This window comes from Danaus plexippus, chromosome 2, assembly GCF_018135715.1.
Source record: "Danaus plexippus chromosome 2, MEX_DaPlex, whole genome shotgun sequence".
Lineage (NCBI taxonomy): Eukaryota > Metazoa > Arthropoda > Insecta > Lepidoptera > Nymphalidae > Danaus > Danaus plexippus.
The window spans coordinates 236,092-249,290 of record NC_083537.1 but is presented as its reverse complement, the minus strand read 5'-3'; the positions used below and the strand labels follow the sequence as shown (position 1 = coordinate 249,290).

The window sequence follows — 13,199 nt, the reverse complement described above, 5'->3', positions numbered from 1 at the left end:
TGCGCAATGTTTCCTCAAATTGTATGTAATAACTGCAGAAGTACATTTAAATCTATTTAGGTATTTATCTGCCACCAAACGTAAACCACACAATTTTTGTTCTATTGTGAATGTTGTAGTATGTCCTAGAATTATATTTTACAAATTGTCAACAATTTTTTTGTTCCTACATATCGAGAAAAAGTCCATTGATATTAATTATGAGATCCCATTTAGAGCGAAATATTTTAAAAGATAAGTAATCTTTAACAATTACGCTGAAGAGAAAACGGCAATGTCCCCAAAAGTTAAAAAAAGCATGAAAAAACTGCCAACCACCAAATTGAAATTTGGGCGCAAACTTTGTCACGGCAATTAATTAGGCGGCCATCACGGTTATCCCGCTATCAATCAAACGATTTGGCAATTGTTTAAGAGTGGAATATTGGAATTAGGATATCGATGAGACATCCATCTTCATTACTGCGTCTTCAGAGCTAAGGAGATGTTTTATACGTCTCCTGAGCTATATACAATGTTTTAAAGCTTAGAGTGACAAAAATTTTAGCACTTCGAATTCAAATAAACCGATTGTGATTCTCTTTCATTCTTCATTGTAATTCACTATGGGGAATAAATTACAACACATATGACCACAATATGTAATTGTTATTGGCTACGAATTATAAAACATGGACCATGCTTGAAAAAATGCTTTGTTATATTTTTTATCAACAGTGTTAATGTGTATAAAAGACCTAATAAAAAGCTGGAGAATTATTAAAGAATAAAATCTATGAATAAAACTTTCGAGAATTCTTATTAAATAAATATTGTAAAACAAACTGAAAAACTGTTTGATTTGCTTATATAGAACTCATATGTTGATTGGCATCTGCAATAAAATTCTGGTAATGTTTGCCGATCTACCAGTTTAAATGAAAGGAAATTGTGAGATTTTAACGTAAATTCCGTCCGATTGAAGTATTTACATCTTTGATCAATCAATTATTATTTTATAAGGCTTGGTAACGACTGTGCCAACACATTTATATTGAGTCAAGTGTGTTTACATTTTATTTCTATCTCAAATGTACATTAAATAGTCTCTTTTCTATATTATGTCTTCAAAGAACTTGCTAAGCTTCGCAGATTGTCATAAACATATGAATATCAATTTCTTTCATCGACGATAAAGAGTATTTAAAAAAAAGGGATTATTATTGAATCGAATAAACATTATTCATGAAATCTTCATTCTCATTCTGAATGAACATGGAAATCCTTTCAAGCGGACGGTACATTAACCGCCGGTGACCTGAGAATTGTTATTGAGGTTTCGTCAGAGCGGCGATGCATGCTGAATTGTGTTGCAGGTGTGAAGTCGTAATTAAAAGCGTTCTGCGGACGTCGCCTGACAATCCATTTGTTAATTGAAGAGATGAAGACATGTTGGAATATTGAGCGGGCTAATATTGGGATTGGTCGTTTCCATTCACTTCCTAGGCTTTTATCTGGCACTGATGTTATTGTGACCCAGCTTTGTTAATGGTTTGAATGGAACGTGTTTGATGACCTGAAACGCCTTCTGATTACTTATTGTTCTACGATTTGTATAAAAATATCTTTAATAAATATAATAATTTTAGTAAAATCGTTTCCGTAGCTATTGAGGTATATTTTTTTAAAGATTATAAATATACACTAATTAAAAATAAATCCTCTTTTTTCAGTTACTTGGTATGTTCGGTTAATGGTATTCCGTAATTAATATCCAATATAAATAAATTATTTAATGCGTTGCATGAAAATAAATTTTATGTTAATATCAACTGTGTATACCATGCCGCTTGGTTTTTCGATGATTCAATTACTTTTATATGTAACATACAAACAGATTTAAATAAATTTTTCTTGACTTTTGATTGTTACAGATTTCATATTTTTTTTTACTTAATATTTACTAGAAAGGAATAAATGTCAGTAGCAATTTATTTATTTATTAACTTAATAATAATAGATATATATAATTTTAACCTTACATATAACACATTATATCCGAAGGATTCAGTTGCTCTCTATTTCTATTGTTCTCCTCACAGTTTAAACTACTATTATGGGAATAAAGAAGATCCGACCATAAAACGTATGACAACGTTGTTCAATTTCAAAAATAACTTTATTTGCTTCCCATTAGATCTTATTATTGCAAAGCAAAGTATTCCCGTCTATTGTGACCACATAAAGATAACGTGCACTCCTGCAAACCCATATTGCCATGTTCTTAAAGTTCACAATCCTATAATAAACATACATTAAACCTCTCGCAGGGTTCGCAGCCCTCACGATTTGGTACTGGAGTTCCGACTTCCGTATCTCGTTAGCATACTAATGGGCCCTCGAGGGGCTCATATTGTGTTGTATTGTTAGTGTCTGTGAACTGTTGCTTTAGATTGCTTCAGGTCGTACCGACTTTAAATGTAGGAAGTAAGGAAAATAACAGTTATTACTGACAGGTTTGCATTGCATTTAAATATATATTCTATACCCGCGATGAGACCTCCGCTGAGAGTAACTTGTTGCTTGTGTGTTTGTTTGTTTTTGATCACAAAATTCGATTTTCCAATTTGCGAGTTGACGAGGGTTGTAAAAAATTATATTCACAATTGGAGTATACAGCCAGAACTGACAAAAACGTATTTTATTAACTATCTTTTTTGGACGTAATATCATTGTGGGGGGTTGCGATTTCTCTATTCCAAATATCAAATTCTGTGTACAGTGATAGAACAGTATAACATAATACATTTCTTGCAAGCTCAGCTCCCATCAGCTTCTTGGACAGTTGTTTAATGTAATATCTGCATGAGAATGTTGTCCATTTATATTGTGATGTTCCAGCTGGTGTGCGCACGGTGGACGTTCAGGCCGTGGAGGGGATGGTAGCGCAATTCCCATGCGACCTCGGCACTGCGGCTAATGACAAAGTATACATGGTGTTCTGGTTCAGGGATGACGCTGGCATTCCATTATACAGGTGAGTTGGTTTCAAATTGAAGTTATAATAAGTTTGAACGATTGTGACAGTATAATTTTATACCTTTATCTGCATCTATATTATAATACAGAGTAACGAACGCGCTGCATTATGAGAGCAACTTATAAATCTAATTAAGATAAGGAGTTAGCTAGTCGCAGAACGTGATCGCGAGACGGCACGCGATAATTACTGTTCACGATTCACAAGTTTTCACTACGTTCAGAATTAAGTTTTGTCACAGATACTATAAGTGAATACTGAAGTTTAGTCAGAAGTAATATATGATCTGGATTAAAATATGCATTTACAGCGCGTTAACTTCGACTCGTCACCGTTTTATAATGAACACATAAAATAGTTCTCAGAAACTTATACCTAAGTGACACTGCTTAATGTTATCTTTGAGTCTAGTCTTCATTTATATTTATAACAGTTGTATTTGATGCATGTTTTGAGTAATTTGATGTTTTTTATATCTGGAACAATTCGTTACAAGTAACTCAAACAATCAATACATAAAGATGGAAAAAGTTTGCGTTGATATCAACAGTAATAATGTTTGTGGTATAAGGGTCAGATAACATTGGCGACTGGCTCCATGCCAACTTAAAAAGCAAGGGGAAGACGATTTACTTGTCTTGGCGTTATAAATAAGGATTGCGTTTGATTAACGAGAGTTTCTGTTATAATACAATTGATGTCTGCTCTTCGTGTGTTGTTGCTCTTGTTGCGGTTTTGTTTCTCCAAATGAATTAAAAACTTCATCTTGAAACGAGCTAAAGTATAAAAATGTAAAAGTTATTGAAATATTTTTGAAACAACAAAACTCGCTGTTTTTAAAGAGTCAGTGGAAATAATGAATTCAAAATTATTTACAAAAGTAATAAACACAATTTTCACGTTGGTGTATAAACAATCCGTTGAAGTAAAACGCGGATTGTTATTTAAATCTAAGTTTGGAATTCATTTGCAAACCAAAGTTAGTTGAATTCTTACAAATGTTTATTACATCTGCAACCCAAGTTCAAGAAAACTATACGGAGTCGTAATTAATTCATATGCTCGCTACTTGCCGCTCTTGAGAATTTACTCGACTACGTTTTATATTCAATTAAATTCTTAGTAAGTTGAGAATGTCTAAGTGACTTTTAAAAATATAGTAGCCATTGTTTTTAATATCCCCTTTATTAACCGATCATGTTCAGTGACCATACAATATGAGTTGAACTGTGTGTGTGTGTGTGTAACATTTGTCTCTTAAGCTATTTTAAAATAAGTTTGGAAACTTCAAAGCAAAACGCGATGCATTATTAAAGAAGAATATCTATCCTTTTATTCAATCAGGATTTTGTTATATTAATCCTATAACGTAAAGTCTACATAATGAAATAAAATCAGTGAAAAGAGGGACAAGGTTAATATAATATATTCTATTAAAAGCCTCACACATCCCACAAGGTATAACATTTGACAACAAATCTGGAATGTTACCTCGTCTAAACCACATTTAAGAATTGTGTTCTTTGTTCTTCTCTTCTCTTATCTTCGAGCCCCGCCCTTCCAATTAAACTTAAGGCGCCTCCTGAACATTTAAATTAGCTTCACTACCAACTTTCCACTCCTCGTGGAAGCGTTAAGTCTACACAGGGATATAATCTGTCTTGGTATTGAAAGTCCGCGGATTAATAATATCCGTCTTATCGCAGAGAAATATCAAAAAATATGTAATATAACAACTCGGTGACGTAACGCATAAAGTGTTTCAAAACATCAATTTGTACAGTGAAGTGAATGCAGTGCAACAGGGTTTGATGTGAATTGTTTTTACACGGATAACCTGCCGCGTTCCAAAACCGATCTACTAGTTGCATGAACGAGCAATGGTTACTATCATAATAGTTTAGAAAATTTACAATTTAAAATATGATCCGCTAAACGTTTTGGTTCCATCGGGAAAACTTTTATTACATAACGTACCTTCTTCACTAATTGTAAACCATAATTAACTAGTTTTGAAAGTCGACCATTTAAACAACATAGATTGTGTATAAATTAACATATCTTAACTTATGTGAATAAAATATTTTATAAATAGTTATCATCTAGACGCTGATAATTAATTGTCAACAACAATCGCTAAGAACATATCAACGTATGTTTTTAACTTTAAGTTTTATAAATTCATTGTTTTGACTTATCAAGACAATGAGTTTATAAAAGGGCGTATTCTTGTTAAATATAAAAGAGCGTCTGCCTAGCGCGTTTCACCTCGTTCAAACCGTCTGCGATGTTTTCCGATGCAACTCTAAACAAATCTAATTAACAAAACTATGTTCTTCGCCTTCCCTCTTAAAACTAGTGTTTTTCACTTTTTATTTCTCAAAGTTTCTGGGATTGAGAGCTTTTATAATAATCAAAATCTTTAAGTATGTATAATTAGATTTTAACAATAATCTGGAGTGGTAATTTACAATGAACTTTAAAACTACATAAATATTAATTCATATTTTCCATATTAAAAAGATATAGTTGTAAATAATGTTTTACAGCTGTGAGTAACTTTATCTTGACTCACAGGAAAAGCCTCACATATTGCAAATAAACTGTTCACTTCCAATTTCAAAATTAAATTTAGTCTTTATTCAATTAATGTCACTAAACCAATAATATTACTTTAACGAGCTCGCTCGTTTACATATAAACATAAATGCTATAAACTTTAGGTAGTAAATGTACTTCAGAAAGTTAATAAATATCTTCCATTCGCACAATGTAGGCAGCGGATGTTTGGGTTCCTACTTCCGGACAAGCTCATACACATTTAAATTATTTATATTTTTGGAGTTTTAAATCACATGTGTGAAGGTTCATAATTGTTGTGGAATGAATTTAACTCTCCGATCCTCATTTACAGAAATAATTCATTTTGTCGGGGGATAGTGTAACTTATATTGTTTATTTAACAACCGACTTGCACAATCATTTAGTTTTACTAAATTTTCTTTGAAAGTTAAACAAACGTTTTAACTGTGGATGAAATAAACGTCAGGTTTATTTGATTGTCCAACGACTCGAAAGTATTTCTTTGTTTAGTCCTTCCGGTATCTTTTATGCTAAGAACTGTTTTAACGAGTCGCCCAGAATAAACCCACTTTTGATATTACGCGGTTAAAATTCGATAGATTTTTCAAAATGTGGCACTCATCGCGATTGCTTATTCTTCTTCTAAAGCCACGTTTGTTTTTGATAATTGAAAGAAGAACATACAAAGTTTCTTCGTGAGATCTTCAATACATAAATATCTATGAAACCTTGTTAAAGCCGTTCTAATACTTATATATAAACACCGACCAGTCTTCTGCACCAGAGACCGACTACGAGCTAAAATTCAAATTTGCAATTTAGTTTCTAAAACGTCTCTATCGTTTTCGAGTATCGAAGTATCGACTCGCGCGTGAACATCCCGAATTATCGTAAACTACTGACCCACTACACTCCATACGTGCTTTGTTTTACCATCTCACTGAAACCGGATGCCGAGGGATTTCCAACCTTGTACAGATGGAATATAGACTAGGCGAGTGCAAAATATAAGTTAGTAGTAGTAAATAGCAGAATTATTTGTTGAATTTATGGAAGCAAGAGATATTTTCCGATCGCTCTTCCCTAAATTAGATAACGCACTGTTAACTGTAGTAATGATCACGGAGCTTCTTCATAGACAGATTATGACCGTAATGTGTCGATGTACGAACATCATTAAACATCTTACAATACGTGTTATTTTTATTAAGTAATACTGAACAATCAACAAACATAACTTAAAAAATTCCCTCGTTGAACTCTGTGAAGTGTCCTCTCATGTATGTACGGATGGTATTCAATGTGCGATTCACAATAAAATGATGACAGAACCAATCGCCATTATAGAAACACAATCAATCACCGGAATGTTTTATGCCTTCCAATAAACGAAAACCGACTCCAAAATAAAAGGCATTCAGTGTTTTGATAATACTCAAATTTATTTCTATAAATTGCTCACGATCCGAACGTTCAAATCATTCTATGTGCAGATATTTGTATCGATAAATTTATTTTGAGTATGAATCGTTATTTGACATCGAAATTGAAACAAAATTGAGTAAACGCTCGCTCCCTCAGCCAATGAAAATAACAGTACTTATGTTTGCAAACTAATACGTTTTTTATGTTCTAGATTGTTTTCTAGTTCGAAAACAATTATTTAAATAAAGAGTTTTACTTGCTTTGTCATAATAGTGTGTTCCCTCGTCTACAATGAACTGCGACTGTAATTTAGTTGAGGAGGAAAAAAATTAATTGTAGTTTTTATAACAAGTTCAAAGATAAAATATACAGAAGAAGAAATTCTGTTATAAGTATATCGCTTATGATATTATTTTTAATTACTTTCACTTATCTATATCACATAAAACTAACATCGGCACCTGAATTGCATAAAGTATATTTCTAGAGTGGAATATTCCTAACGTCTTCCTAAATATTTATTGAAATTAGTAAATAGACCTCGTACTATATTGAAAATTTAATGAAACTGTGTACCGACGATGTTGTTACTATCGGTAATATAGGAGGAGCAGAATAAGAGATGTGTGGAAATATATTATGTGGGCTGTGATGTTTATAGAAAACGGTACTCTTGTTAAAATAAAACTAATATTTTTGGATTTACTACTAGACTTTACTAGTTGACTATTTGATTTACTATTACTTGACGAGATGTGAGCATATATTGTCTTCTCGTGATCATGGCTACTGCCAAGTAACCAAAACGTTTCGAGTATGTTGTTAAAAATAAACGCGTAATGAACCTGAAAAATATTAGTATTATTTCAATAAATACTCGCGAAAATCTTAGATCTCAGTACACTTGTTACTTCCAAAGTCAAACAAAGCACTTCATACCATAGAAAGACAATTTGTGACATCCAAAAAACTATTTCAAAACCATTTTGAACATTTCTGTCCTTTTATTGATAGAGTTTGCAAGAAATAACTTTCCAAAAAATATACTTTTAGTACATTTAAAATAAATACGCATAATTCATCGTAAAGCTGAAATCGTAGGACTCTGTCCTAATCATGGGTTCAAGCGACCCTAAACGAACGAAGCAATTTGTCTTAAGTGGGTGAAACAGTGAAATATTTGTAAAGTTTTCAAAACGTATTAAAGCTCTCACTCGTCGAATCCACATCCGCTCCACTAGTGACGGACGGACAACTGTCGATCTTTACTAAACTGTTCATAGGTCTGGCTGTTTAAACGCAGACGGAATACCCTTTAAAATCAGTCTGCCTCCTAGTCACGCTGATGCTGACTGTGACAAGAACTTATCGACATGTGGATTAATTTTGCTTGTAGGTGAGTGTCACTGAAAACTTTCAAAATACATAATAAAAAAATACATTGCTCTACAGCGTGTTCTACATCTGGATTTCACAATTGATTCTGGAAGCTTGTTACAAATATGGAAGTTTTATTCTTATATAAAAATATTGTTTTCATGTATAGTTATACAATACAATTACTTTATTTTAATGAAAGTACAAATGTGTTTTTAATATTTTGAGATCATTAATATAATAATGACAATAAAGTCAATAGGCGATGTTTTCGCGGCGTCCACACAGTTATGTAGCCGAGGGAAACTCGTTGACTTTATGATGTTACCGGATCGCGATATTCATTCAAATTGCCTTGAATATTTGGAAAACTTCGCTGTAAATTGAACAGGCAAGTTAATTTTTGAGCAGCAATCAGTAAGTTTACTCAATGTATTACGATGTAGAGCTTCAGTTTCGATGTTGCCCAGAGCGTTCGTTATATTATCAATCAAGCTTATAATTACAATAATAAACCTGGTTCACGAATGGTACTGATCACAGCGTGGTGTCGACAGTTATTATATATATTAATGAGATTGTGAAAACGAAGACAGTTGTATCAATATTATTTAAAAGTTTTTTAATTACGGAGGAACGAATGCTTTTCCATTATAAAACTAATTTATTTAAACAAAATTTAATTAATGTTATTAAATATTAGTATATATCAATTTTATATAAATCAATACGCTAAAGAAAGTAATTTTAGAAAATAAACCTAATAATTATAATGATATTATCCAAGTTGTCAATAAGCTCCCTTGAGAGGCGCTCATCAAAGGCAGGAAGCCACTTGTTTGGAAGTTTCGAAGTCAATCGACAAGATCGCGTCTCTTAAATATTTTTTTTTATATATACAAGATTTTTTCATGTTTCTAAACTCAGAAATTTATGTCCGCGATGTTATAGTTTTATTTTCTTAATAAATGTATATGATCGTAACATAGTTGAGACAATAATACGAAACAAACTTGGGAAAAAAATTTAAATCATCATAAAAATACTTAAATTTTGTTAATACCTAGCAAACATGATGGAAATGAAAACCCAGTGATGGAAATAGAGTTTTCATAAAATTAAAAAATAGCCCTGCTGCAAATGTGTGGTGAATAAAAATATAGTGACTGCATTATACGTGTACGGTGTTCTATATCGGCGGTGAAATGCCGTGTTCAACAATGGAAGGCCTTTGTTTCTGAACAGAGATGCCTCCAGTACAAGTGTGGGCTACTATAATATCCGAAGTTTTGAGCTCTACTCTAAATACGGAATATATTTCCGTTCATGTAGATCATTTAATCCGAGTCCTCGACAAGCTTTAAGATAAAAGGCTTAATTAACAATGAAAATCAAAATCTTCAATCATGGAAGATCCTTTTTTTCAGACACATAGCATTAGTTCTTAACAAAGATAGTCAATTCTCAAACATCCATCCATCAAATTGATATTTACTTACATAAATTAAAAGTACAATATTTAATTACATGACTCAACTTAAATTTCATACAAAACTCATATTCTTATCTCTATAAAATATATAAAGCACCACTATGTACTCTATAACTTACAGAATGGATTATATTTTATGTGACTCTTATAAATGATGAGCTGATGTGTCGGGCGTCCGCTGTACCGCCAGTGACACCACTATCAACTCGCAGAGCAGTAACTCAACTAAGCCCTATGATCCCTCCGTTTGTTTTAAACATATAAGATCATAAGACGAATGACTTTATGTAAAGTCGTTTGGTCATTTGTAGGGTTCCTCAAATATTATGATTATGTATAAACAGACGTATTTATATATGCAAGAGAACCGTCTGTCAGACGCCTCGTTTTACTAAAACAATATAATATTGTAATTATATTATAACCGAATTCATATTTGTTTTATAATATTTATACGACTTTAATATCTCTAAATTATATTGTATACATAAATTAACGCCAAATAAATAATCATTATGTACGTAAATGAATGGTTTACTTGTTTGTTTAAAGAGTAAAGAAATTTTAATAAATATATAAAGGATATAACAACTTGAACAGATTCAACGTTCCTGTGAGTCTTTTAGTTACATATTACTTGGGAACTACATCTTTCTGAATCTGTAGGCGTCTGGGAGAGATATCCGGGTCCGCAGCTACGAATTAATCTTAAAACCTATTAATTAAAGTCCGGCTCCGTGATCGGGTGTGATTAGTTTTACTGAGATTTAGACCAAGCGTTACTAACATATATCACACTCGATCGAAAACATGAGTTTGAAAAGCAAAACCTATAAGAGAACTAAGCACTCGAACCGTAATAAGTAATTAAACGACACTAAAAATATGTTCAGTGTTTGAAGATAAAACATACAATAACATTACCATGTGTAGAAATTGAAGTGATACATTTTAGACAAGAGATCAAAACGAACTCCAAAATAAAAACGAGTAAAGCTTTTGATTTCATGAAGTCCACGTCACAGATTCCGTGAAGGGAATTTCGTCTTTATTCTGTACAAAAATATATTCAAATAGTATTGCGTTCCATGTAGTCAAAATTAAATATGACATACAATTGATGTCCTTAAATTCATTGGCTCGTATTTTTAAAGGTCGTTGTGAACTCGCCACCAAATTTATTTATGAAACGGAATGAAAAGATTATAGTTATTTACTTCCGTGAAAACTGCAGAATAACATTTATATTTGTTTCGAGAATTCTCTGAAGTGAACGAATGTCAGTACTCCCTTCAATGTCAACATTTTCGTTATATTATTTAAGACTTTATTTAAACACGGTGAGTTAAATTAATTACAATTTGATAAGTAGGTATTTGTCATAAACATGCACTCTCATGTTTCAAATCAAATTGTTCATAATATATATCAACATTTGTTTGAAAATATCGAAAGTACTTAAAAGTATATTTCAATGCATTTGTTGATATTTTTATTTGGTTTTCTATTCAAAGGGTTCGTAGTTTCTATTCCGTATCTCGTATCGTTGTCAGTAATAAAACGTCGACGAGTCACAATTCCAAGGAAAAAAGAAATAAATTCGCCTATTGAAGGCGTTTTCTTAACATGCAAATTATTATGATAGTGCCTGCGACGCTATTAGGCGGGTTTTATTAAGGGACCTTTTCCTCTACTAAGGGTTTCGTCGAGAAGACCATTGACACGTCACTGGATTCAAAGATTGCTTGTTAGCGAATTTATTGCATTTTCAAGCAATATTGCTCGAGAGAACATGGGATGTGTGTTGATACATAACGTCTAAGAGGATCTATCTTTTTTTTTATTATTGGAGACACTTCTTCAAATTACCTTATCTAGAGAAAGCCTGATGGTAGATTGCAAATTTCCACATAAAAATCACGCAATCAACTTTATAATAAATTATTCTAATAACTCGAGTTAGTTTAGTGACTTGTGTAAGGACTTATCAATCAAGTTAGGTAATCATTTCTCTCATAAATAAAATAATCTGTTTTGATGCGAGCAGTAAACTCCGCTCATAAACCTTAAATTTAGCACAGTGAGCTCACATAATTAGCACACGTCCCGGCTTGCAACTGTTTATGATCACATCGTAGCATTTCATACATTACTGTACTCGTACTGCTACTGGTACTAGCATAAGTTTACTACTCCTAGCGATTAAAGTAAACCATTCAAATATAAAAGAAATATTTACTTTCAATTTGTTAGACATAAAAACCAGTATGTAAAAACTATTTAAAATATCCAAAGAAAGTAAACCCCCTTGAATATTTCGCTCAATCGCTTCATTAATGCACGTTCGATTTAAAATTCATGAATGTAAACTGTTTTCTATTCATAGACGATCGGCGCAGTGACACGCTGCCAGCGACTTTGTCAGTAATCCGGCACCAAGTTTTAAGCCATTCCTCATTAATGCAAGCTCAATTTTACATACGCTTATGTGATTTATTCAATGAAAACAAAGGAGCTGATGAACAAGGAGCTGATTAAAGTTTTCTTAGATCGTTTTAATTTACTGGTTCTTTTGTATATTCTACGAGTACAAAAAGTAGTACCTTCGCTCGGTTATGATATGATGGGATCGATGGCAATACTGTACTAAAGCTCTATGCCAATATAAAATATTAGTATTCAAATAATTGACAGTTATTTTACAGTAATGGCATAGCAAATTGTTTGTTGACGCAAGACCGCCGGTTCTCTTGATTTGGAACAGATCTTTACACCAGTTTCAATGAATTTCATTAGCGGAACGATAACGGAATGGGAACGCTATCGCAGATTCATCTGAGCATTGTTACCGTCGCTGTCATAATGATGTGAATCATCTCATGCTCAGAGTTGTTTTGGCATTAGTTATTATTTCATTACTAACGAACAATTGTGCTGACTCTTCGCTTAGGGTAAATGCTTGTTATTGAAATGGCCGTCTGCTTGTTTGTTACCCTTAATTGTAAAATATACAGTATTCTTTACAACATTTCATATCATACACATGAAAGAAATAATTTTTAAAATATAATGATCTATTGATGGAGCTTGCTCGTGTCTAATAACCTTATAAAGTACTGAGTTAACGGCTGCGAGTGCCATATTTTAATTACCTCCCTTTGTTGCTGGTGCAAAGCTTTGTTCGTGGCTCAAGACAATGCACGAAGGAACCACCATTTGTCACCGTATTTATAAAGACTATATTTAAATATAGAAGATCATTAATCAAACTTTCGGCAAACAATTAACCACTCGATTTGTTTA

At 32.4% G+C, this 13,199-nt stretch overlaps 1 protein-coding gene across 2 annotated transcripts in view; it reads left to right on the top strand.

Moving 5' to 3' along the window:
• LOC116765342 (nephrin) overlaps positions 1 to 13,199 on the top strand; it is a 205,221-nt gene that overhangs the window by 64,715 nt on the left and 127,307 nt on the right. For both annotated transcript variants that reach the window (XM_032654796.2, XM_032654797.2), the window contains exon 3: positions 2,881 to 3,016. In XM_032654796.2, the coding sequence (XP_032510687.2) occupies positions 2,881 to 3,016 (136 nt within the window). The remainder of the gene's footprint in view (positions 1 to 2,880; positions 3,017 to 13,199) is intronic.